The sequence below is a fragment of the Schistocerca gregaria genome, chromosome 9 (assembly GCF_023897955.1).
Source record: "Schistocerca gregaria isolate iqSchGreg1 chromosome 9, iqSchGreg1.2, whole genome shotgun sequence".
Classification (NCBI taxonomy): Eukaryota; Metazoa; Arthropoda; class Insecta; order Orthoptera; family Acrididae; genus Schistocerca; species Schistocerca gregaria.
Window position 1 is genome coordinate 134051585 of NC_064928.1, and position 25755 is coordinate 134077339.

The window sequence follows — 25755 nt, forward strand, 5'->3', positions numbered from 1 at the left end:
CTCCGCCACGCACTTCACAGTGTGCTAATGAGGAGCGGCTCTAGAAATGCAGAAACACTTAAAGCCACTGTGAAGATTTTAAGACGAATGATTCTGGGAGTCTCAACCACTCCACAAGCTGGCTTGCAGCTGTGGCAAGGTGCACCCACAGCTGGAAATGGTCTCCGACTTACCGACTGCGCACGCCCAGGATGGCCCGGACGCCGATGAAGCGCGTCTTGCTCTTGCTCTGGCCTACGAGGAAGACGACGTCGAAGAGGCTGGCATTGATAGCGATGTTCTCCTCGTTGTTGAGGAAGGCGCGCGTGAAGTCCTTGGCCAGCTGGTCGTAGTCTTCGAACTGGTCGCGCACCGAGTCCAGTAGGGGGCTGGACGGCCGCATGTGGCCGATGGGCCGCCACGAGCCGCGCCTGGAGACGCACAGAACGGGGCGCCATCAGCTCAACAGGCCAGCCCAACACACTAAACAACCCTCCAAACCCAAAACCCACGTACACCAGCACAGGGGCCGGTCGGCTGCATTTGGCTGATGGGCCACTACGAGCTGTGTCTGATGGCCCATGGGAGGAGGGAAGGGAGAGGGGGGGGGGGGGAAGGGCCATCAGTAGAGCACACTAGCTCTTCAGCAACCAGCGCACTATCCGACCTCCCAAATTCAGACCCCAGACACACTGCTGTTCCAAGTAGCCACACTGCATCAAGGCTGGATAACCCCAATTGCCTGCTCCTACTGGACATCAAATCACTTGTTAACAAGGTTCACCACCTGCTGTACTGACAACCAACCCCTCTATCACATTCATGAAAATTCCAGGGAAAACTCTTTTACTACGAACCGAAACTGACCATACCTCGCAGTACCTCTAGTAGATAAATTCATCTTTACCATCTTCTTCTGTCCTGCCACTATCGCAGCAGGTATTGTCTACATTCTTACCATAGTTCCACAAGCATCAATCACATTGATATGCTCCACATCCATAATCAAACTTATACCTAATTCCATCTAAAGGTCACTTTCATCTACTTACAAATGCAATCCCACTTCATATTCATTCGTCTAGACATGACTGATTATATCCTTCCAAGGAAAGCTACGTGTTCAAGCAACACCCTCGTACAATAAAATCACTATTTCTCACACTTTTCGTACGTTATTGACGTGTATATTTTTTAGAGGCTTCTTCCCCTGCCCCTCAATATTAAAACAACCAAGCATTCTTTAGGTACACCTCAATACATATAAATGTTATCATCTATCCTACAACTGGATGCAGCTGATCATCAATTATTAAAATGTCAGTAGCAGCCATACCGCCAGCTGGACCAAAATTAGCTACAGAACTACCACTATAATCAACAAGATGCACATCTACACCAAAGCTTCTTCTATAACCCTCTCAATAACAGCATCGTCCTGCCAAAGGGAATTGCTACACAAAATTCAAACTTTTTAAATTTCATAATATCCTTCTTCCGTTATTGCATATTTTGCAGCATCTTCTGTTATACGAGGTGTTAGGAAAATAGAATATGGTATTCTAATGATGTAGGTCAAAATGAAAATAAAGCACATGAGCAGGAACCAAAACTTTATGGGATACAGACTAGACAATGCCACGCAAACCATCTGTCGACACGACACGTGTTCTTGCACACTTACCTGTATAATGTAAGGCTCTGGCCTCTCTGCATAGTTGGTCAGATTGGTGACGATATCCTCCAGCATCTTACAATTTGACAAGATCACCTTTTTATTAGTTTTGCCCTGCAGACTGTGGAAGGTAATACATAGCCACAATTTACTTACCAATCGAATTTTGGAATATGGTCCATCTCCATGTGGTTGACCTGGCCGACAACAAAATTTTTTCAGTCTCTTAGGTAAGACCTGGCTAAGTGTTTCGTCCTCCTGAAGATGTCAGATGAGACATAGCCAATTCCCCATTACCTTTAGTTGTTAAGAGAGGTGGCCTACCCCTGCATGGTTGGTGACGATGTCGTTTAGCATCTTTCCCATCTCACAGTATCCGCCCCCAGTTGCTGAGTGGTCAGCGCGACAGAATGTGAATCCTAAAGGCTCGGGTTCGATTCCCGGCTTGGTCGGAGATTTTCTACTCTCAGGGACTGGTTGTGTTGTCCATCATCATCATTTCATCCCCATCGATGTGCAAGTCGCCGAAGTGACATCAAATCGAAAGACTTGCACCCAGCGAACAGTCTACCCGACGGGAGGCCCTAGTCATACTACATTTACATTTATTTTTATCTCACAGTGACTACACGTTCTTTGGCTTCACCTTGTGTAGGCTGGAAGGTGATAAACAGCCGATTCCCACCTGTGCAACGTGGGGATCTGCCCCATCTCTGTTTGGTTGCCCAAATTGACCATGATGTCCTCTAGCATCCCTCCAGTCCCAGTGAAGATCTGGCTAATGGCTTTACACTGCAGAAGCTAAAAGGTGATGAATACCCACTTCCCACTTACATATACAACTTGGGGATCTAGCACATCTCCGCATGGTTGGCCAGATTAGCCATGTTTCCAGTCTCTCACTGAAGATCCTGCTATTGGCTTAGTCCTCCTACAGCTGAGAGGAAAGACAAAAGTGCCACCCCCTTACCTATAGGGACTGGGTTTGGTCCACCGCCACACAGTTGGCCAGGTTGACCATGATGTCCAGTAGAATCTTATAGTCACTCAGTACAGACCTGGCAAATGGCTTCGTCGTCCAGTGGCTGATACGTGAGATACAGACTGCACCTTCCTTACCTGTTGACTTGGCTGAACATGACATCCTCTAGCATATTTCCAGTGCAGATCTGGTTAATGTCTTTGCCCTACAGAAGCTGGAAGACGATACATAGCCACTTCCCACCTACCTGCACAACTTCTGGATCAGACCCATCTCCACATGTCTGACCATATTGACCATGATCGTCTCTAGCATCTTTCCAGTCTCTCAGTAGTGAAGACCTGGCTAATGGTTTTGCTATGCAAAAGCTAGTGGGTCCCTTACCTGTAGGGCTTGGGTATCTGACCAGTCTCCGCGTGGTTGGCCAAGTTGGCCACGATGTCCTCGAGCATCTGCGACCGTGTGCGCTCTTGCATGCGCGCGAACTTGGGCGCCGAGTAGGAAGCGCGCTCGCCGTTCACGATCTTGGTGAGCAGCCACTCCCGGAACATGGGTCCCTTGTCGAAGACGGACTGCTCCCACAGGTATGGCTTGTAGGCACCAACCTCGTCACGGGTCACCACCGAAACCTGCGAGCAGTGAGGGATGGGCTGTATGAGTCCCACCAATGTACACCAAAGGGGCAGTCCATGCCTTTACACGCAGAATTCGAAAGAGGCTCCATCAGCGCTGTGTTACTAGGGTAGCATAAGATTCCCTGATCGTGCGCTGCTCACATGCCTTTGCAGTGATACAAAGAAAGGGTGCTTTTTTTTCTTTTCTTTTTTTCTTTTAAGCGTCACGTATTTCTGCAGCACATGTAAAAGTTCCTATAATGATATGTCTGAAGACAAAGAACTGTTGAGGCATGAGCTAGTTTGTCCTGTCATTTCTATATCTCTGTAACGGAGAACTAGACCCTATAGGTAGTGCTGCATGTGATTAACGCGCGTCCCGACACGTCCTTCAGCCCTTCTTTGCAGTGAATCATGCACTCTTTTTAAATACACCAAACTCCATTCGGATTTCGTCACATACAATGGCCACACGCTGCTAACGTCGGCACATTGTCGATGTGTTGTGTATTCACCAGTGCCTTGAAATTTTTTAACAATGAAGTTCGCCGAACAGCAGTCCAATTGATATGTTATTTTATTTTCGCTACAAGTTTCGACAGTTCATTACGCCATCTTCAGGCCCCATATGTACCTTTCAAAAATAATTGATTTTGGCATACTGGGGCCATGTGTGTCTGGACGTCTTGAATATGTGGCTCAAGCGCTTCCTTCGACTGGGAGTTGCAGTCAAGTCTTCGAAGGAAGCACTTGAGCTACAAATTCACGACATCCAGAAATACATGGCACCAGCACGCCAACACTGATTATTTTTGAAAGTTGCATGTGGAGCCTAAAGATAGCATGATGAGTTGCCGAAACTGATATCGAAAATAAAATAACATCTCAATTGCAAGGCTGGCGAATTTCATTGGTCAATATTTGTTCGCCTTGACAGCTGAGTGGTCAGCGTGACGGATTGCCATCCTACAGGCCCGGGTTCGATTCCCGGCTGGGTCGGAGATTTTCTCCGCTCAGGGACTGGATGTTGTGCTCTCTTCATCATTTAATCCCCATCCGGCGCGCAGTCACCAAATTTAGCTTCCAATGTAATGAGACCTGCACCAAGGCAGCCAGACCTCCCCTGCAAGGGGCCTCCTGGCCAATGACGCCAAACGCTCATTTCATTTCCACTGGTAAATATTTGACCAGTCGCTACCTCATGTCCACAATGGAACAAAGAGTGTGTCTTGAAACGTCCACATAGCTCCAAACCAAAATTTTTAAATTCGTCAGTAATTATATGAAACACTGAAAAATCAAGCTTTTGGTGCTCCTGGAGGTCATTAGATAGAAAACTTATACCTGGCACTGGGCGAATAAGTTTGCCGTTTAGTTACGTAGATGACTTCAGCACCATATTAAGATGACAACTGATATATAATAAATGATTTTTAATGAAATGAATTTTCAGACAGACAGCTGGTTACATACAAAGTAAGAAATTCTCACGAAAAGCAATGATCCACCTGAAGTTGAGGAAGTAAGTCCTAGAAACGCGTCGTGGACGAAAATAATACTGAGCGACAGATAATGGATTCAGTTTATCTTTCATAAATACACATTTGCAGAAATTAAACCCTTTGTTGTTGGTCAATTCTTTTCTTCATTCCTTGAAGATTCCTTGTTACCTGCAAAGCATACCAACAATGATAACGGAAATTCATTGTTGAGTGCTAGTTAGTGGTTGCCACAAAACTGTCCAATATTTAACTCTGCTTTAAGCCGGAAGCATTCTGGTCACAAATTCAAGGATTGTAAAGTGTAAATGATGGCAATCATTAAAGTAAAAAATTGCATACAATGATTAATACAGAACAAAAGCGTCAGTTCAGTAGTTAATCATATTCATGGGATTTTTCGACACTGTTGAGCAAACCAATTAAACGAACAAGGTATATATTGAAACTTGAGTCATTATGAAATATGTGAAGCTGGCAGTAACAACACTGATTATGTCCTATCACTCGATTTAGCTTTTCAGTTAAGAATTTCTGAGAAGAAATTTATTAAGAAATTGCGAAAGTCGGCCACAGGGCTTTATGAAGAGTATTTCGAAAAATCTAGAGGTGTAAAAGGGAACAAAAGACAGTTTAGAGTAGTACAAAGCGACAATACAAAATCTTTAGCGCGGAGGATTGTTCTCCTAGCGGCACAAATGGTAGGCCCAAAGAACAATCGTTGACTCCGAACGAAACGGCACATAGAGACGAAATGCGAGTAGCTGCTTTGTGGGGAAGCCGGATCCTTTGTTCGGCGGGAGGGGGGGGGGGGAGGGGGACACAGTGTTGTAAAAGAACGTCCGGTTCCTGTTAACCTGCGAAAAAATTAATGGGAAGCGTTAAATGTGAAAGCACAAGCGTTTAGTTGACACGGTCACAACTAAATCTCAGTTCAGTAGCAGTAGCGAGGGCGATAGGTAGCTGACACCTGTCATTAAATGTCAATCTCAAACAACGTGACAATCTCTGTGTGCAACTGGTTCGAGCAGGCGCCAAAAGCACCGCGACACAATCTGATTCAGCGATTACCAATTAACTATGACTCACACAACAGAAAGCTTCTCTTGCTGTTGTCAGGAGGTCTTAATAAAATAATTTGACAGCAGCGTGCCATTTGTTAATTAACAAGACATCACTTTATACACTGTGAACTCTAACGTCACCGACAAAATTTCGGAGTGATCAGGGATATTTTCTGAGTAATTGGCTATAAGGGTGCCACGATCTCTGGTGGCTTGTTCGTCTACACCTACATGATTGCTGTGCAATTTACTTAAATCTTTCCCTGCGAGCTCTGATTTCTCTTACTTTATCATGATGTTCATTTCTGGCTATATAAGTGGGTGCCAACAGAATATTTTTGCAATCGGAGGAGGAAGATGGTGGCCGGAATTTCACCAGGAGATTCTATCGCAACGAAAAACGCCTTTGTTTTGATTGCCTACCCAATTCATGTGCCGCGTCGGTCGCACTCTCCCCCCTGTTCCGCTATAATACAAAACGAGGTGTCATTCGTTGACCCTTTTCGATGTACTCCGTCAGTCCCATCTGAAGCGGTTTCCACACCCCATAGCAGTACTCCAGAAGAGGGCTCACAAACGTCGTGTAACCAGTCACTTTATTAGACCTGGTGAATTTTCTAAATGTTCTGGCATTAATTGGCATCCTTTGGTTTGCTTTCCTCACAACACTATGTATGTGATAGTTCCAATTTACGTTATTCGTAATCTTAATCCCTGAGTATTTAGTTGTGTTTAGCTCCTTTAGACTTTTGTGGTTTATCATGTAACCGAAATGAGCCATGGCTGGATCATGCTATGCGCTGGATTAAACCTTCATTGCAATCTGTGTTTAGTCTCCCCCCGGTTGTCACGATTGTGGTGTTATCCTCTCCTTCCGCGGGTGGCAGCAGCGGTGTGTATCGATGTTCGCACCTTGGACTATCTTTGACCTGGCGCTTTCCGACTGGGTGTTGTGCGACCAGTCGGTTGGTTGGCGTGAGGCAGCGAGGAATTCTCGGGGGGGTGGAGGGGGGGGGGGGGGTAGATTGGCCGGGCCCGCTGGTGATCTCTACGCTGTGTAGGAGAGTGTGGCAGTGTTCCCATTGCTTCGAGGTCCGGGGCTCACCGACCCTGGACCCGAAAGTTGAGTTTTGATTTAATCAACCAGCAAGTCAAGACTGTTCACATTGTGTCGTTTGGAGTTCGTTATCGGCTGTTGGGATATTCCCGCTACCAGCAACATGGTTTTCAAGCTGGAAAATTTTAGCCACCCTGCGGTGGAGTTTCACTGTATTTGGTGATTTGAATTGAAGTGCACCAGCGGAATCTTCTGCATTGTGGCCGTTAACGTTCCGGTTACTTGCTCTGGCCGTTGACGTAAACTTTGGGCAGTGTAGTTTCCTCATCGTGTTGTTGCTGTCCAGCACGCAGTGTAGTTTGACAGCTGTGTGTATGATTTTTTTGTGGACGCCAATATCTTCTACGTTGTTACGTTGAACTCCCTATTGTGCCCTGGTCGGGTGAAGTGGAAGTTATCTTATCGGTGGGTCCGCTAGGTGTCGGTCGGTTGGGTTGTCGTCGAATCGTAAATGGTTGGCCCGACTGCCTGTCTCACCTAAGAGGGCGTTAGTGTTTGAATTACAGACCGACCCTCGAACATCTGGGCGCCCGTTTGTGGATTGCCTTATTTTTTTAAATGGTTCAAATGGCTCTGACCACTATGGGACAACTGCTGTGGTCATCAGTCCCCTAGAACTTAGAACTACTTAAACCTAACTAACCCAAGGACATCACACACATCCATGCCCGAGGCAGGATTAGAACCTGCGACCGTAGCAGTCGCACGGTTCCGGACTGCGCGCTTAGAACCGCGAGACCACGGCGGCCGGCTTTAGTTAAAAAAAAATAAATGTTCTTGTTGTTGGTACTTGTATGGCTTCTAGCCGGTTTGGTGTTTTAAATTAGAGTTGTTTTACTCTTATGGCCTTCGGCCTAGTTTAAGGTACTGTTTCACGTAAGCCCCTTGGCATTTCAAAATTTTTTTGAATTTTTGAGTCTTCGGTCTACAGCCGGTTTGAGTTTCAGATGTTTGTTCTTAAAGTTTTCAGCCTAAATTTGGTATTTAAAAAAAAATTAATGTTTTGGAGTTTTAAGTGTTCGGCCTTCAGCCGATTTGAATTTAACTTGTTTACTTCAGCCTAAAATGGTTCAAATGGCTCTGAGCACTATGGGACTTAACATCTATGGTCATCAGTCCCTTAGAACTACTTAAACCTGACTAACCTAAGGACATCACACAACACCCAGTCATCACGAGGCAGATAAAATCCCTGACCCCGCCAGGAATCGAACACGGGAACCCGGGCGCGGGAAGCGAGAAGCGAGAACGCTACCGACGACCAAGAGCTGTGGACACTTTAGCCTAAATAAAGAACTGTTTTAAGATAAGGCTTGCCTTTTAAATTTCCGATTATGCTTGCGTTTTGAGTTATTGGCCTTCAGCCGTTTTCAAATTGAAGTGGCTTTCAGCCAGTAATTAAGTCCCAAAGATTAAAGCTGTGTTTTTAAATTTTTTTGGGCTCTTGTAATGTTTGATGAAATAATAAAGTTTTATGTTCGAGTGCAACTGACTGCCCCTTATTTTGGCCTCTTTTCACAATTTATTCTATCTGTCCTGACCTGTGGGTCAAGCAGGGCGTTTCACGAAATATAACTGATTTCTTCTATTACTCATGTGGATTTTACACATTTCATTATTTAGAGCCGATTGCTAATTTTCTCACCACACAATAGCTTGCTTAAATAATTTTGAAATTAGTTTTTTATTGGATGACTTTACAAGACACTAAATGCCAACATCATCTGCAAACAATCTAAGAGGGCTGCTCAGATTGTCTTCTATGTCGTGAATATAGATGAAGTACGGCAGGCGGCCCATAACGCTTCCTTGGGGCATGGCAGAAGTCCCTCCTGTTTCACTGGATGACTTCCTGTCATCTACCACGAACTGTGACTTTCCGAAAGGAACTCCCGAATCCCGGCGTACAACTGAGGCGACACTCAATTTGATGGGAAGTTTCTTGTGAGGAACGGTGTCAAAAGCCTTCTGTAAATCTAAAAATACGGAATCAATTTGACGTCCCCTGCGGACAGCACTATTACTTCGTGAGAATAAATAGCTGGCTGTGTTTCACGAACGCAGAATCCTACTGCAAATCGACGTTAGTGATATGGATCTATATTCAGCAGATTACTTCTATTTTCTTTCCTGGCTATTGGTGTCACTTGTTCAACTTTCCAGCCTGTGGGTACGGATCTTTGTACAAGGGAGCGGTTGTATGTGATTGCCAAGTATGGAGCTATTGTATCAGCACACTGTGAAACTAACCTGACTGGTATACAATCTGAACCGGAATCCTTCACTTTCTTAAGTGTTTTAAGCTGTTTCGCTACACCAAGAATATCTGCTTCTAAGTTACTCATTTTGGCAGTTGTTCTTAATTCGAATTCTGGAATATTTACTTCGTTTTTTTTCATGGAGTTTCAGAAAATGGTGTTTGGCAGCTCGGCTTTAGTGTTACGTCATTAGTGCCATTACAATTGTTATCTAGAATGAAGATACAGATTTCGTCTTGCCGCTGGTGTACTTTACATACGACGAGAATAACAGGGGAATTGGATTTTGTTACCGTTATTACCCCCATATATATTAGATTCAGTTTTCGTTACATAGATTCAAAAATGAGATGATTCTCGTGGGTATGGAATATCCCAGAAAATATAACGTAAAAAACATAGAGCATATGAATATAATATTCACTTGCCTGATCGTTCTTCAGTGGTCTGTCGAAATATGTGAATGCATTACGGTATACTGGAACTGCTAATTTATTCAGGATTAATACACTGTCAGAATGACACATAGTTATGCACTTTCAGTACAGTGTGACAATTATCTACACATAGGCAGCTATCCTGGAGCATCAAGCCTCTCAGAAAAAATAATTAAGCATTGTGTTTCACTGGCTTATTGCGTAATATTAAAGAAAGATTTTTTTTCATCCATCGTTAGTAAGACGGATGCCTTCGAGTTGGAATACGTATGATATTTCTGGCGATAGCGCCCTGAGAAAATTTAGCCGTGGCTTTTAACGAGCATAAAAGAGAATTTTTAACAAAAAATTTCATTCAATTATCAGAATAGTTTCATTAAAAAAGAGTTACGCGATAAATATTGTTCGTGTTTAGTGTTGACATTCAGTAAATAGAGAGCACGAACAGCGTCAGATATTGAATTATCACAGCGTATACCATGGATATGCCATATTCCCCGCTGAGACTGTGTTATCAACACATTACAGAGTTTGAAAGTGACCTCGCTGTGGGTCTGCATTTGACCGACTTGTCGAAACGTGCAGTATCGAGATTTGTGGGGTTTTCGGATGTGACAGTGGTCCCTATATTGGACCGCATGGGTTCGTGAGGACAAACATGCTGGTTGTCAGAGTTCCGGTCACCCACGACTAAAACACCATCAGTGGGGATCCCCATATTGTGCACGAAGCACAACGCAATTACTTCGCATCTGCGTGTGGCAAGAACAAGTAATGGGTTCCCCGGAACCTTCTGTGTCATACCGTGCCATTGATCGGAAACTGGTGAAGAATGATTCTAAATTGCGTTCAGCGATGAATCGCGGTTCTGGACTACCCCAGATGACCATCGTTGTAGAGCATGGCGGTTACCTCTCTTCCAATGTTTTGGGGACGCACTGCTCGTTTGCTTCTGGTGTTATGGTGTGGAGAGATATTGGGTAACCAAGGCCTATCGTGATTGAGGCTACCTTGATGGCACAACAGTTGTCACGGATAGCATGTATTCTCCTGTGTTTCTTCTAATGCGATAGTATCGTACCTCCATGTTTCACAAGGATAATGCTCGTATACGTGTGGCGTGTATATCTTTATGAACTGTGTGGGTGATGTTGAAGTACGATTGTGCTTTGATAAGTGTGTTAAAAGAAATGCAAGAAAAAATGATTGTTTCTTGATCAGCTGACCTTATTATTCGACGTAGTAGCGTTTGAGGCATATACGCTTAGTCCAATGATCCTCCAGCTTCTCGTCCCATTGGAAAAATAGGTTTTGTCAAAATCTATAAAACGCACGTTGACTGCAATTATCACTTCCTCATTTCATGAAAATTTCTTTCCAGCAGGCCAAAGTTCACGTCAGGGAAAAGGCACAAGTCACTGGTGACTGGTGACTTGGGTTGATGAGTACTTTCGCCATTGTTATCGATGATGTGAAGGATGGTGAATTATGCTGATGAAAGAACACGTTTTTATGTACCAACCTTGGTCTCTTTCCAGCGAAGACAAGTTTCAGATTCCTGTTATGGTTCTGTCTTTTCCCAAGTAATCTATGAGGATTATTCTTTCGGAATCCCCCCCAAAAAAACAGTGGTCATCACCTTACCGACTGACAAAATGGTATTTGTCTTCTCTGGCGCACTTTCACAAGCCTTTGTCCATTATTTTAGCTGTGATCTGTAGAGATAGACCCAGGATTTATCATTAGTCACAAACCAGTGCAAAAAATCTTGCATTTTTGATAAAACATCGCCACACTTCGTTTTAATATGTTGTGAGGGATGCAGTTATTGTCGACTGTGAACTAACGTGATATCCAACTGCCACACGGCTTCTTCATAGCTAATTATCGGTGAAGGGCATTAGGCATTTCTTCAAGGTGGTGCTTACAGCCTTAACAGTCTCATGAATTTTTATTCGGCGGTCTTGCATTACCATATCATAGAGTTTGTCATTGTTTTCCTATGTGGTGACGTTAGTTGGACGACGTTTGTGGAGCCACGTTTAAATTTATTAATCCAGAAATATATGGTCTTCAATGACGGTGCAGAGACAGTGTGAACTTCACACAATTCTTGATTTTACTTTGGTGTGGAGCCACAGTCGTAGAAAACTTTTTGAAAGATATAATCGCCATTTAACTGTACAACAGATTTTATTCCACAATCTAGAATTCGGGTTTAGCCCATTATCAACTGCTACAAGTATTAATAAGTCATTAGACTTGAATAGAACACATGTCATCGTCAAAACATGTATCTTCGGTTATATAAACCAATTTTATCAGAAGTAAATGCGAGAACATTTGTGTAATAGGTTAATTTGCTGGCAATTAGCATGGCTTCTTCACCTGATGCGGTTGTGGAATAAAATAGATGACTAGATCACATTTCCACGACCGTAGCAACTGAAGAAGTCATATTAATTGCCCGTAGCACAAATGTTCTCCCATTACACTTTTGTAAAAAATGGTTTCACACAACCGAAGATACATGTTTTGACAATGATTTGTGTTCTACTCAAGTCTAATAATCTTTAGTACTCGTAACACTTGATAAACGTCTAAGGCTGAAATCTAGATTGTCGAATAAAACCCGTTGTACAGTTAAATGGCATTTATATCCTTCAAAAACCTCATCCAATTAATATTTTGATTTGTACGACAGTCCAGGCTTTTAAATGAAAATGTTTAGCAGCTGCGAAGAAGCTCTGTTTTCCCCATTTTCAATTTTAACCAACACACTGACCAATAACTGTCAACAAAGAATTGTACGCTGCATGCTGTCGAAATTCTGCGTAAATCCTTTGAATCATTGAGCTTACCAAACGTGAAGGTGCAACTAAAATGTTATAAAGTGTATTAGAAATTTACCGGACTTATAAAAGCATCCTTGTATTTTCGAGACCAGCAAGATGCCCAATCTGTCACCGATAAAACATGTGTGAGACCAGTTCTGACATCAGTTCTGTCCGAGCAGCATTATCATGGATAGCAAGGACCAATTACAACAGTTGTGTCCCAGCTTGGCTCAGGGGAGCATACATTGGCTTACGACACCCTTCACAACGAAATCAGCTCATGCATCCAGGCGTGAGGGGTTCAACGTCCTACACAAAGATGGACTCTTATGACGATGTGCGTCGCAACTTTGACTCGATATGTTAATCACTGACATCACATCATACACTACTAGCCATTAAAATTGCTACCGTGGTGGATTCCAACGGCCTCATATCACTAGCAGTCGAGATGACAGGCATGAACAGTGGACGTTATATTTCAGATGTGTTACGACCCGTGGCTCCAACCTTCATTCGATCACTGCAAAACCCTACATTTCAGCAGGATAACGTACGACCGCATGTTGCAGGTCCTGTACGGGCCTTTCTGGATACAAAAAATGTTAGATTGGTGCCCTGGCCAGCACATTCTCTAGATCTCTCACGAATTGAAAGCGACTGGTAAATGGCGGCCGAGCAACTGGCTCGTCACAATACGCCAGTCACTGCTTTTGATGAATTGTGGTATCGTGTTGAAGCTGCATGGGCAGCTGTACCTCCACACACCATCCAAGCTCTGTTTGACTCAATGCCCAGGCGTATCAAGCCCGTTATTACGGCGAGAAGTGGTCGTTCTGGGTACTGATTCCTCAGGATCTATGCACCCAAATTGCGTGAAAATGTAATCACATGTCAGTTCTAGTATAATATATTTGTCCAATGAATACCCGTTTATTATCTGCATTTCTTCTTGGTGTCGCAATTTCAATGGCCAGTAGTGTACAAACTGTCAACGCGTGGAGCTTCATTTCGTTTCCTCCTTCCCTTCTGCCCATCTCAGACAGTGTGGAACAAACAATCAGATATTGACCGTTGGTTTCAAACAAACTTGTACATTAAGAGAGAGCTGACAAGTCCTGCAGTCTGAGAGACTAGGGGAGGCTTCTAGTGCAGTGTAGAGTAGTGTAGTGTAGTGTGGAAGACTCACCTCGTATCTGGTGGGCTTCCGCTTGATGCGCGGGCTGGTGCGGACCAGGATGAAGGTGTGCAGGAAGTGCGACTTGATGCACGCCGGGCTGAAGCTGGTGTTGTCCGCCTCGAGGAACACCACGCACACGATGTCGTTGCCGATGTGCCGCTTGCGCTGCAGCTGTGGGCACGAAACAAAGTACGAACCATGGAAAACACTGGTCAACTGTGAGCAGGTCTCGCGCACTCAGTGTCCCATATATAAAATCACCCATCCTGGGAATGGAGAATTTCAATGATTTTCGACTGTTAATCAATATCGATACTGGTCCCGGGAATTTCAAGAAAGCATCAAAATCTCCACAGTAGCCCGGACGTACAAAAGTGAACCGAGGAGGGGACTTAAGTTTATATATGTAGAGACATAAATTCTAATGAAACAGTTTTTTATTTACGTACTAGAGTATGACTACAACTCGCGTTTTAATTTATGGACGTCCATCTTACTGCTTGAGCGCGGGTGTTCAGGTGATGCTACACTTTGTGATCAAAAGTATCCGGACACCTGGCTGAAAATGACTTACGAGTTCTTGGCGCTCTCCATCCGTAACGCTGGGATTTAATATGGTGTCGGCCCACCCTTAGCCATGATGACAGCTTCCACTGTCGCAGGCATGCGTTCAATCAGGTGCTGGAAGGTTTCTTGGGGAATGGCAGACCATTCCGCACGAAGGGCTGCACTGAGGAGAGGTATCGATGTCGGTCGGTGAGGCCTGGCAAGAAGTCGGCGTTCCAAAACGTCCCAAAGGTGTTCTTTAAGGGTTCAGGTCAGGACTCTGTGCAGGCCAGTCCACTACAGGGATGTTATTGTCGTGTGACCACTCCGCCATAGGCCGTGCATTATGAATAGGTGCTCGATCGCCTTGAAAGCCGCCTTTCCCGAATTGTTTTTCAACAGTGGGAAGCAAGAAGGTGCTTAAAACATCAATGTAGACCTGTGCTGTGATAGTGCCTCGCAAAACAACTAAGGGTGCAAGCCCCTCCATGAAAAACACGACCACATCTTAGCACCACCGCCTCCGAATTTTACTGTTGGCACTACACACACAGGCAGATGACGTTCACCAGGCATTCGCCATACCCACACCCTGCCATCGGATAGCCAGTTTACCGTGATTCGTCAGTCCACACAACGTTTTCCCACTATCCAATCGTTCAATGTTTATGATCATTACCCCGAGTGAGGCGTCCTTTGGCATTTACTGGCATGATGTGTGGATTACGAGTAGCCTCTCGACCATGAAATCCAAGTTTTGTCACCTCCCGCGTAACTGTCGTAGTACTTGCAGTGGATACTGATGCATTTTGGAATTCCTGTGCGATGGTCTGCATAGATGTCTGCCTACACATTACGACTCTTATAAACTGTCGGTGGTCTCTGTCAGTCAATAGACGAGGACGGCCTGTACGATTTTGTGCTGTACGTGTCCCTTCACGTTTCCACTTCACTGTCACATCGGAAACAGTGGACATAGGGATGTTTAGGAGTGTGGAAATCTCCTGCGTAAAGAGGTATGACACGAGGGACACCCAATCACCTGACCTTGATTTTCGCGGAGAGCCCCATCCTGCTCTCTGACGTTATCTAATGGCTACTGAGGTCGCTGATATTGAGTACCTACCAGTAGGTGGCATCACAATGCACCTTATATGGAAAACGTACGTTTTTGGGGATGTCCGGATACTTTTGTTCACACAGTGTGTATATGAGAAAATTTACCGCCACAGCTGTATCTTGAGGATGTCTTTATTCTATCACACGACTTGTTTCGACGGCACGTGAGCGGCTTCCTGAGGCACTACCACTGCCAAAAGAGTATCAGATTTCCTTGGCGTATTTACTGTGCGGCCCTTGTCACTAACATACGTGGGCTAGCTTTTGTCAGGAGTCTATCAAGTCAGATATTTGCCAGTGGTAGGGCCCGAGGTTGACGGTAATGTGGTGCCGAAACTTGTCATGTGGCAGAATAAAGACATTCTCAAGATAGAGCTGTGGTGGTACTTTTTCTCATACTTACATGTTACTACCGCATGAAGCAGTATTCGTTTATTGTGATTTTGACATACGATGAATGCAGTCTATGTTCATATGACAAATAATATTTTTTGTGTGATATAATTACAGGTTCACACGTTGCAGATTTTTTACCTTAATTGTACCTTGCTTCCTGCCGCATTTCATGATTCTAATTCAACGGAGAGTACCCTATAGGTTTTATGAGGGAGTTTGCGGGTATCAAAGTATGTGACAAAATGAGCGAATCTTTTGATTGAATTGACTTAGAAGCTTAAAATTTTTTATCGCCAAGGGATCATAGACTTTAGTACTTGAAATAAATTTCAACATGACACGCGCACTTGTTCTGGGGGAAAGAGGTCTTAAAAGACGGACAGACAGACGGATAAGAAACAACAAAAAATATATTTTTTCGTGTGATATGATTAAAAATTAACAGTTTTCTGTTTTTTCCATTACTTGTACTGTGAAACCTTGCTTCTTGCCAAATTTCACGATTCTAGGTCAACGGGAAGCACTATATAGGTTTTGATGAGTGAATTTTAGAGTATCAAAATATATGACATAAATGGTTGTATGACTGCATCGGCTTAGAGGCTAATAATTTTTACGCCGCCAATGGATCACAGACCTCAATATGTGACATAAATTTGAATTTAATATGCGATACTGTTCCAGAGGAAAAGGGTCTTAACAGACGAAGAGCCAAACCGAACGACGGGTAAAAAAAAAATGTCAATTTTTTTTCATGGGATGTAATTACAAATTAGCAATTTTCGCATTTTGTCCTTTACTTGTATTGTGAAATCTTGATTTTGCCAAATTTCATGAATGTAGGTTAAGGTTTTGACGAGTGAGTTATCGAGTATCAAAATATGTGATACACATGGCAAATATCTTTTAAATGAAATTACTTAGAAGCTTAAATTTTTTGCTGTTCCAAGGGACCATAGACGTAAAAATGTGACATAAATTTGAAAGTGAAACATCTACTTGTTCCTGAGAAAATCGGTGCTTAACTGTCGGTAGAATGAGAAAAAATTGGCTGTGAATAAGGAGGCGTTGACTGGCACTAGAAGTGCGACGGATGCACACAAGTCTCTGGGGTGAAACCATTCCAGTAACAAGACACGAATTGTGCAGTGTGACCTAGCACATAAACAGCAGACTGCCAGTTTAATGCTGGATGCGGTGAGAATGATCAGATCGGCGAAAGGAAGAAGGCAAGTAGTGTTATAACATGCTTCTGTCTCTTGTACAATTTCTTTGTGAAATGGATACGCTGCAAGAAGGAAAGTACCAAGACTAAGTTATCTGTGCACCGCTCAATCTTTCGACCAACTTTGTTTCATGGGAGCAAAAGCTGGGTGGATTCAGGTTACCTTATCAACAAGGTTGAGGTTACGGATATGAAAGTAGCTAGGATGATTGCAGGTACTAACAGATGGGAACAATGGCAGGAGGGTGTCCACAACAAGGAAATCAAAGAAAAACTGGGAATGAACTCTATAGATGTAGCAGTCAGGATGAACAGGCTTAGATGGTGGGGTCATGTTACACGCATGGGAGAAGCAAGGTTACCCAAGAGACTCATGGGTTCAGCAGTAGAGGGTAGGAGGAGTCGGGGCAGACCAAGGAGAAGGTACCTGGATTCGGTTAAGAATGATTTTGAAGTAATAGGTTTAACATCAGAAGAGGCACCAATGTTAGCACTGAATAGGGGATCATGGAGGAATTTTATAAGGGGGGCTATGCTCCAGACAACGCTGAAAGGCATAATCAGTCTTAAATGATGATGATGATGATGATGATGATGATGAATGTATACGCTGCTGTTGAAAAATGTGTGTGAATTCCTAAGGGACCAAACAGCTTAGGTCTTAGGTCCCTTGACTTACACACTACCTAAACTAACTTACGCTAAGAACAATACATACACCCATGCCCGAGGGATGACTCGAACCTCCAGTGGGAGGGACTATCGCACATGTTGGAGTGCGCCACATATGGACCTACCGATACTTTGGACAACAGTAAGGCAATAATCAGCAGTAACCTTGGATGAAGGTACCACTCCAACATACAACTGGTGTCGTGCACAAATATAATATAAAATCAAAACTATGGCAGTTGGCACAGGATATGAGGCAGCTTGTTTCAAATTTGGGGTTGTAGAAATGGATAAACGTTTACTTTGTATAGCGTTGCAGAGAAAGGGACACAGAGGAGATAAGGCAAGCAGAAACACTGTTAAGGATAGAGAGAACTGGGAAATGAGGGACACAGATGGAAGGAGGTAAAACGAACTACAGAAAAAGGAGGGAGGTACAGGTACAAGAAAGGGAATGGAGGAAGAGCTGGGTAATTAAGTGGAGGAAACAGAAGAAGAGGAAGGTGAAGAGAAGGGTAAAGAAGAGGAGGTTCGAGTATAGGTAAACGGGGAAGGATAAGGAAGTATAGTTGGAAAAGGAGAAGGAAACTGAAGAGGATGAAGAAGGTGAGGAACATGAATAGGGCAAGGAGGATGACGAACGTATTAGATTCAGTGCATACAGGGTGTAACTAAATTGAACTTTTAGTGAGGACCAAGATGGTTTAAAGGAAAATTTAGATAAAAAAATTATGAAAAGGATGATGAGAAAGAAGAGGATGAAAATGGGAAGGAGGATGGAAAGAATGAGTGAGATGAAAATGCGAAGAAGGATGAAGAGGGGGTGAAGAGAATGAAAAGGTTGAGGAGGATGAAGACGATGCACAGGAGAATGGAGGATAGATAGAGTATGAGGAGTAAGACGACGGTAGAGAGGATGTCAGCTGAAGAACAGGAAAGAGGAATACCAGAGGACGATGGAGCAGGAAGGCGAAATACGTGATTTGGAGAACGAGAGTTAAAGAGGCAGTCAGCTGCAGCAGGCTCACCTTCTGGGGGTCGTGCTTCTCGTAGGGCAGCAGCGTGGAGACGTGGAACATGATCTCGATGCTCCTCCAGTTCGTGTAGACCGAGTACAGACCGGTCAGGTCGTGCACTGTGTCCAGGCCGCCCTTATACTTGTCGAATCCTGCGAACCAACAAGGCACCAGTGGTCTCAAATACTGGCCGTCCAGACGAATATAAAGAGAGCAAAGTTTCATATTTCGAAGAAAGGCGGTTTGCTTGCTGGTAAAATATCGCTATTATAATACATGTCATGCCCATCTCGATCGCAGTTCTGTTCTTATTCATGACCTTTCTGGCTGTAAAAAAATGTCGTCAGATGTTTCTTAACATGAGACCAGCTCATGCTCTGGGCTACAACATCGTATACTGCACAACATACAGAAAATTAGACTGCGAGAGTTGACATCACCATCATACCGTGTAGCACTGCCTCCAGTCTTATAATGGCCTTAAGATAGAGCTCCTTCAGGTGGGCCCATGATGGAACAAGTTGCATAATTTTGCTCTGAACACTGCTACTGCCTGCCAATGAAGTGGTCAGAAGACACTGAAGTGCCAAAGAAAGTGCTATAGTTATGCTTATTCAATAGGAGAGATGTGTAAACAGGCAGGATATGGCGTTGCGGTCGGCAACGCCTACATAAGACAGCAAGTGTCTGGAGGATTGTTAGATCGGTTAGTGATTGTACAGTGGCAGACTATCAAGGTTTAAGTGGGTTTGAAGGTGGTGTTATAGTCAGCGCAAGAGCGATGAGACACAGCATCTCCGAGATAGCGATGAACTGGCGATTTTCCCGTACGACACTTCACGAGAGTATAATGAATGTCAAGAATCCGGTAAAACGTCTCATCGCTGCTGCTGGAGAAAGATCCTGCAAGAACGGGACTTAAGATAATCGTTCAATGTGACAGAAGTGCAGCCCTTTCGCAAATTGCTGCAGATTTCAATGCTGTGCCATCAACATGTGTCAACATGCGAACCATTCAACGAAACTTAATCGATATGGGCTTTAGGAGCCAAAGGCTCACTCGTGTTCCCTTGATGGTTGCACGAGGTAAAACTTTACGACTCGCCTAGGGCTGTCAACATTGGCATCGGACTGTTGATGATTGAAAAGATTTTGCCTCGTGGAACGAGTTTCGTTTCAAATTGTGTCGAGCGGATGGACGTATACCGGTGTGGAGACAATCTCATGAATGCATGGACTGTGCATGTCAGAAGAGGAATGTTCAAGTTTGTGGAGGCTCTGTAAAGGTGTGGGATGTGAGCAGTTCGAGTAATATGGGACCCCTGATATGTCTAGATACGACTCTGACAGGGGAGATGTACTTAAGTATCCTGTCTGATCACCTTCACCAATACATGTCCATTGTGGACTTGGACATTTCCAGCATGACAATGCGACATCCCACACATTCAGGACTGCTACAGATCGACTCCAGGAACACTCTTCTGAGTTTAAACACTTCCGCTGCCTACGAAACTCCCCAGACATGAACATCATTGAACATATATGGAATGGCTTGCAAAGTGCTGTTCAGAAGAGATCTCCACGCCCTCGTAGTCTTATGCATTTGTGGACAGTCCTGCACAATTCATGGTGTCAGTTCCCTCCAGCACTACTTCCGACATTAGTGGAGTCCATGCCACGTCGTACGTCTGCGTGCTCGCGGGGGCCCACAGGATATTAGGCAGGTGTAGCAGATCCTTTGGCTCTTCATTGTAGGTCTAACATACGTCTCCGTTGTTGATTTACAGAGGAAGCTTGTACCGCTATTTTTAATAAAAACGTTTTTGTTTTATAGTCGCCTGATGTAAGTTAAGTGATTTAGATATTATTCCTATTACCTCTCTTGTATGAAGAGTAATAATTTTTTACACAATCAATGCTCAAACAACACCTTTTGGCCTACAAATGTAGTTCCTTGTTATTTATTTAATAGAGATCTTCTATGGATCACTAATGCCGACACGGCGTCCGATCAGGAAGAATGGCCACGCTACTCGCCGGAAAAAGCAGCCAAGGTGATCACCGTAATAAGAGTTAGTTACTGGGCAAAAACAGGCATGATAGAAGAGATAAAACAGTTTTAAACGCTTTTACATGCAAAGCTATCATCCAAGATTCCACGCCTTTGTGAGAATTTTGAAGTAATTAACTTATATTATTTAAAAGTCTGTGCTCTGCTGTATTTGACCTAGTACAGGATTCCAACTGAAAACGGCCTGCGGCAGCCGCCTGATATTGTTTCAGATACTAGGGCAGGAAGATTGCTAGAAAAAAGTGCCCAGAAATTCGAAAAAAACAAACATGGCATTCTGTTGCATGTACTTCTAATATATTATTTTCTCTTCACTTAAAAGTATTTCATTGTATACCTTATAAATATGTAGATTCAGTCGATTCAAAATGTATTAAGCGGTAAACTTCTATCGATTTCGAGAAAACTGAATTTCTCTCTGAGTGGCTATGAGACCGCTTTACTAACACCCCTCTCATTTCCTATTCGGCCTGAGGTGTCGCTCATGTCAATACTGGCTCTTAAACAGAAACGTTTGCGACCACTGCCGTAGAGCTACTGAACTCCGGTGATGGTGACTGCGGTGTTTCACCCAAAGTCACAAATAGATCGAGACTTTTACTGCGAAATAAAGGTCGGGTGCGTTAGCGGGTCAATCAAAGTACTCGAGGCTGCCTGAGTATTCGTAAAACCAAGACTGTATGCGTACAGGTCAGTGAACACGGCAGCTGTGATCTAGGCAGTACCTCCACAGCGTGCTCAACACGAAGATGAAGCGCAAAACTTGAGCGCAGAGAACACTTCAATAAACATTGCGGTTCATGTTTATGGTGAGGTAGCCCGGCAGCGGTGCGTAATTGTGTGGTATGCATATTCCTTGTGACGAATTTCTATAATTAACTGCTAGAGGATCCGTGACACTGCTCTGTGGTTGCATGTAGCTACTACGAGATATCAGCAGAGTGGTAAAAGCATGCTTTTATATGAAGATGGTATTTGTTCTTCCGGACATGTCCGAAAGAAAAGATCCCATCGGCGACCATGCAACTCTCTTAGAATGAAATGATAATTAAATCAAGACCTTAAGTTGTCGACAGGCGTTGATATACATCAACGATGACAGTTGAAAATGTGTGCCCCAACCGGGAGTCGAACCCGGGATCTCCTGATTACGTGGCAGACACTCTATCCATCTGAGATACCGAGGACACAGAGGATAGTGCGACTGCAGGGATTTCTCCCTTGCAGGCTCCCCATGAGACAAACATTCCCAACTTAATGTCCACACACTACATTCGTACAGCCACTGCCCATTACACTCGTTACGCGCTGCAGACAATATTACGAGTCCCGTAAGAGTTCGGGCAGTGCGTGTGCATCCAGCACAGAGGAAAAAGGTCAATGGCCGGTTAGCCTTAAATGTATCAAGACCCTAAGTTGTCGACAGGCGGTGATTTACATCAACGGGAACAGTTGAAAATTATCATTTCATTCTAAGAGAGTTGCATGGTCAACTATGGTATCTGTTCTTTTGGGCATGTCCGAAAGAACAGATGCCGTCTTCATATAATTAAGGCTAACCGACCATAGACCTTTTTCTTCTTTGCTGGATGCACATGCATTAGCCGGCCAGAGTGGCCGTGCGGTTCTAGGCGCTACAGTCTGGAACCGGGCGACCGCTACGGTTGCAGGTTCGAATCCTGCCTCGGGCATGGATGTGTGTGATGTCCTTAGGTTAGTTCGGTTTAATTAGTTCTAAATTCTAGACGACTGATGACCTCAGAAGTTAAGTCGCATAGTGCTCAGAGGCATTTGAACCATTTGCACAAGCATTGCCCGAACTCTAAAAGTTGGGAATGTTGGTCTCACGGGGAGCGTGCACGGGACAAATAACTGCAGTCGCACTATCCTCTTGATTTAATTATCATTTCAAGTATGTTCTTGTACCTTTTATTGAGAACAGGTCGTTGGGAGGTGCTGTTGAAACAAGTTGAGCAAGCTGGAGTATGTGAAAGCTCAATACATCACTCTCGTGCCGTAAGAAGAAAATGCCAGAGTGGCAGTTTATTGCAATTTTGTTCACATTTTGCATAAGATATGATATTTGATCGCGCAGTTAAGGGTACATTTTGTTATATGTGGATTGTTATGGGCCAGAAGAGCACAAAGTTCAGGCATTGATTTACCACGTACCTGATGAGATGTCCACTCATTGGGATGATGGAGGTGAAGAGGATCCTGTTACTGTCAGTCTCGACGACTTAGCGCGATCTGCAGATTCTGGGCAGGAGCAGATCTCGTGCTGATCGACATCTTCACGTACATCGAGACAAGAGACTGGTGAGCATATTGTGCAGTGCCCGCTCCTTAGGTGAGAGTTTACTATTTTATAAGGCTTCGCCGAAGCCACAGTGCCGTTAGATTACACTTATGGAGATCGTCCCTTTTTATTTTAGTTCGAACAATCAAACACTGCATAGAAAAATTCATATACTTGGGGCTTATTTTCATCATCACGGTAATGTGCAGCTTCAATCCGTTATCGTTCGCTGGACATTTACCTGTGCTGAATAATAGTCCGTCATGTTAAATTTCTACTGTCTATCTGGTTGTTTTGCTGTATAGGAAGTGGAACTTTTGTAATAAATCAACAGTTTATTTTTTGAATTTTATTTTTATTATCAGTTGTTAATTGAAATAATACAGGGTGCGTCAAAAAATGTATACACACTTTGAACTGTCATAGACAATTTATTTCCCGTTGTACAAGGTTTAATATCTGTTAGAAAGTAATGTTATGTTTCTTCAACAGGAGGCAGCAGTAGCGAGGAAGTAACTGCAACATGGCGGACATGCGTTTGAGCTTTGAAGCGCGGAAACAGATAATTAAGTAGTACGGGATTTTTGAGACTGTAGCTGCGGTTCGAAGACAGTGGAGAATTGAGTATGGTACAGAACCACCTTCAAGGTTAACAATTACACGTCTACGAGACAAATTCAAAATTCATGGAACAGTGTGTGACGTGCATAAAGGTCGATCAGGGCGACCTCGTACAGCTACAAGTGATGATTCCACAACTGCGGTCTTGGAACTGTTTCAGCGTTCGCCTCAAATATCTTCAACTCAAGCGGCACGTGAGGGTAATGTAAGTGCTAGTAGTGTCCTAAGCATTCTGAAGAAAGGCAAATTTTGTGTGTATATTCCAAGGGTGCAGCAACAGCTAAGTGACGACGATTCAGATCGGAGATTAGAATTTTGTGAATGGGTAGCATAATTTGGTCGGATGAAGCTCAACTCAAACTCAATGGAACTGTTTATAGGCGCAATTGTGTGTACTGGGCTGAAGATAATTCTCACATTACAGTAGAAAAGGCTGTGAATTTGCCTGGTGTAAATGTGTGGTGTGGTTTGTCTGCAGGGGGACTCATTGGGCCTTTCCGCTTTGAAGGTACTGTTACTGGAGAAACGTACCTAACAATGCTTGCTGACTCCACATTCTCTGCCATTCCTGCATTATGCGGTAATGATGAGTTTTATTTCCAACAAGATGGCTCCCCGCCGCACTATCATAGGGATGTACGAGCATACCTGGTTCACAATGTGCCAGGCCAGTGGATAGGACGCAGGGGACCAAACGAGTTTCCTGCACGCTCTCCAGACCTCACGCCGGTGGATTTCTTCTTATGGGGCACGGTAAACGATGAGGTGTACAAACGTAAACCACGTAACCTGGACACACTTTGGAATGAGATTCCGGCGGTGTGCGCAGAAATCTCATTGGACACTTTGGTGCGATGTACGGAATCAGTGGTGACTTGTACTCAGAAATGTATTGATGCTGAAGGCCACAAGTTTGAAAATTAATCACATTTGCAAAGTACATTTATTTTTCCAATTGGACTTTGGGCTTTCCATTTCCAGAAATTCAACATTGTAGAACGGGAAATAAATTTTCTATGACCTTTCAAAGTGTGTATACATTTTTTTGACGTACCCTGTAGTTAATAACTGATTTGATAGTAATTCTCCACGTTAGAAATGCTAGGGTTAAATTTCGGATAGCGTATTTTCATTGTGTTAAGTGTATCAACAGTGGGTCGTAAGCGGTGTGTCGCGATCGAGATAGCCTCTGACTCCGGTAACGAATTCTAAGCCCCCACATGGTGAGCGTTGGAATATTTCTGGTAATTCGAATACTGCCAGGTAATGTAAAATATGCAGCATATTTTCTCTGTGCCGTTAATAATGTTTGCATATTCTCGCGCAGAAAAATGCTGCGTACATGATCACAAAAGCACCTTTCCCCTTTGAAGCTGCGTGTCGGTGCTAGCACCGGATAACAGTCTCGTGTCTACAGGTATAATGAGGTATCCAGTGATACTTCGTTATTTGTATTTTGACTGTTGAGCGAATGCTTCTCTATCCTTTTTTCGACGACCAGGAGCACCGGATTAGTGACACGTGTGGCCTTCCAGGAAAGGGGGCACCGCTGTAGACAAACAGCTGTCAGCAGTGGAGACGGTGTTTGCCCGTCCGTGCTGGGACTTGCCTAACGAGAGGCCCGCGTGTTCCCAGGCCCCTGATGGACGCCCGCACGCTACCCGCGACACAGCTGCTGTTGTGACTGTGGTCACTAGAGAGGGTGGCGACAATTGCAAACATTTATCGCGAATCTTTCAAAATTCCTGTCGCAAGCTCCTCGGCACTGTTGCTGGGACTTTATTGATAAAGATCTGATAAGGAACCCATGTCCGGAATTCTAAAAAATGGAAACCTCGTGTGATTAGGGCCTCATGTCACGAAGATCGTTCGCTGGGTGCAAGTCTTTCGATTTGACGCCACTTCGGTGATTTGCGCGTCGGTGGGTATGAAATGATGATGATTAGGACAACAAAAATGGTTAAAATGGCTCTGAGCACTATGGGACTTAACTGCTGAGGTCATGTCCCCTAGTACTTAGTACTTAAACCTAACTAACCTAAGGACATCACAAATATCCATGCCCGAGGCAGGATTCGAACCTGCGACCGTAGCAGTCTCGCGGTTCCAGACTGTAGCGCCTAGAACCCCTCGGTCACTGCGGCC

At 44.0% G+C, this 25755-nt stretch overlaps 1 protein-coding gene across 1 annotated transcript in view; it reads right to left on the reverse strand.

Moving 5' to 3' along the window:
• The window catches only part of LOC126291467 (uncharacterized), a 2161958-nt gene that overhangs the window by 378244 nt on the left and 1757959 nt on the right, over nt 1–25755 (reverse strand). The window contains exons 18-21 of the mRNA XM_049984978.1: nt 18629–18768; nt 13652–13813; nt 3021–3265; nt 174–410 (exon numbers count right to left, since the gene is read on the reverse strand). Coding sequence (XP_049840935.1) covers nt 174–410; nt 3021–3265; nt 13652–13813; nt 18629–18768 — 784 coding nt within the window. The remainder of the gene's footprint in view (nt 1–173; nt 411–3020; nt 3266–13651; nt 13814–18628; nt 18769–25755) is intronic.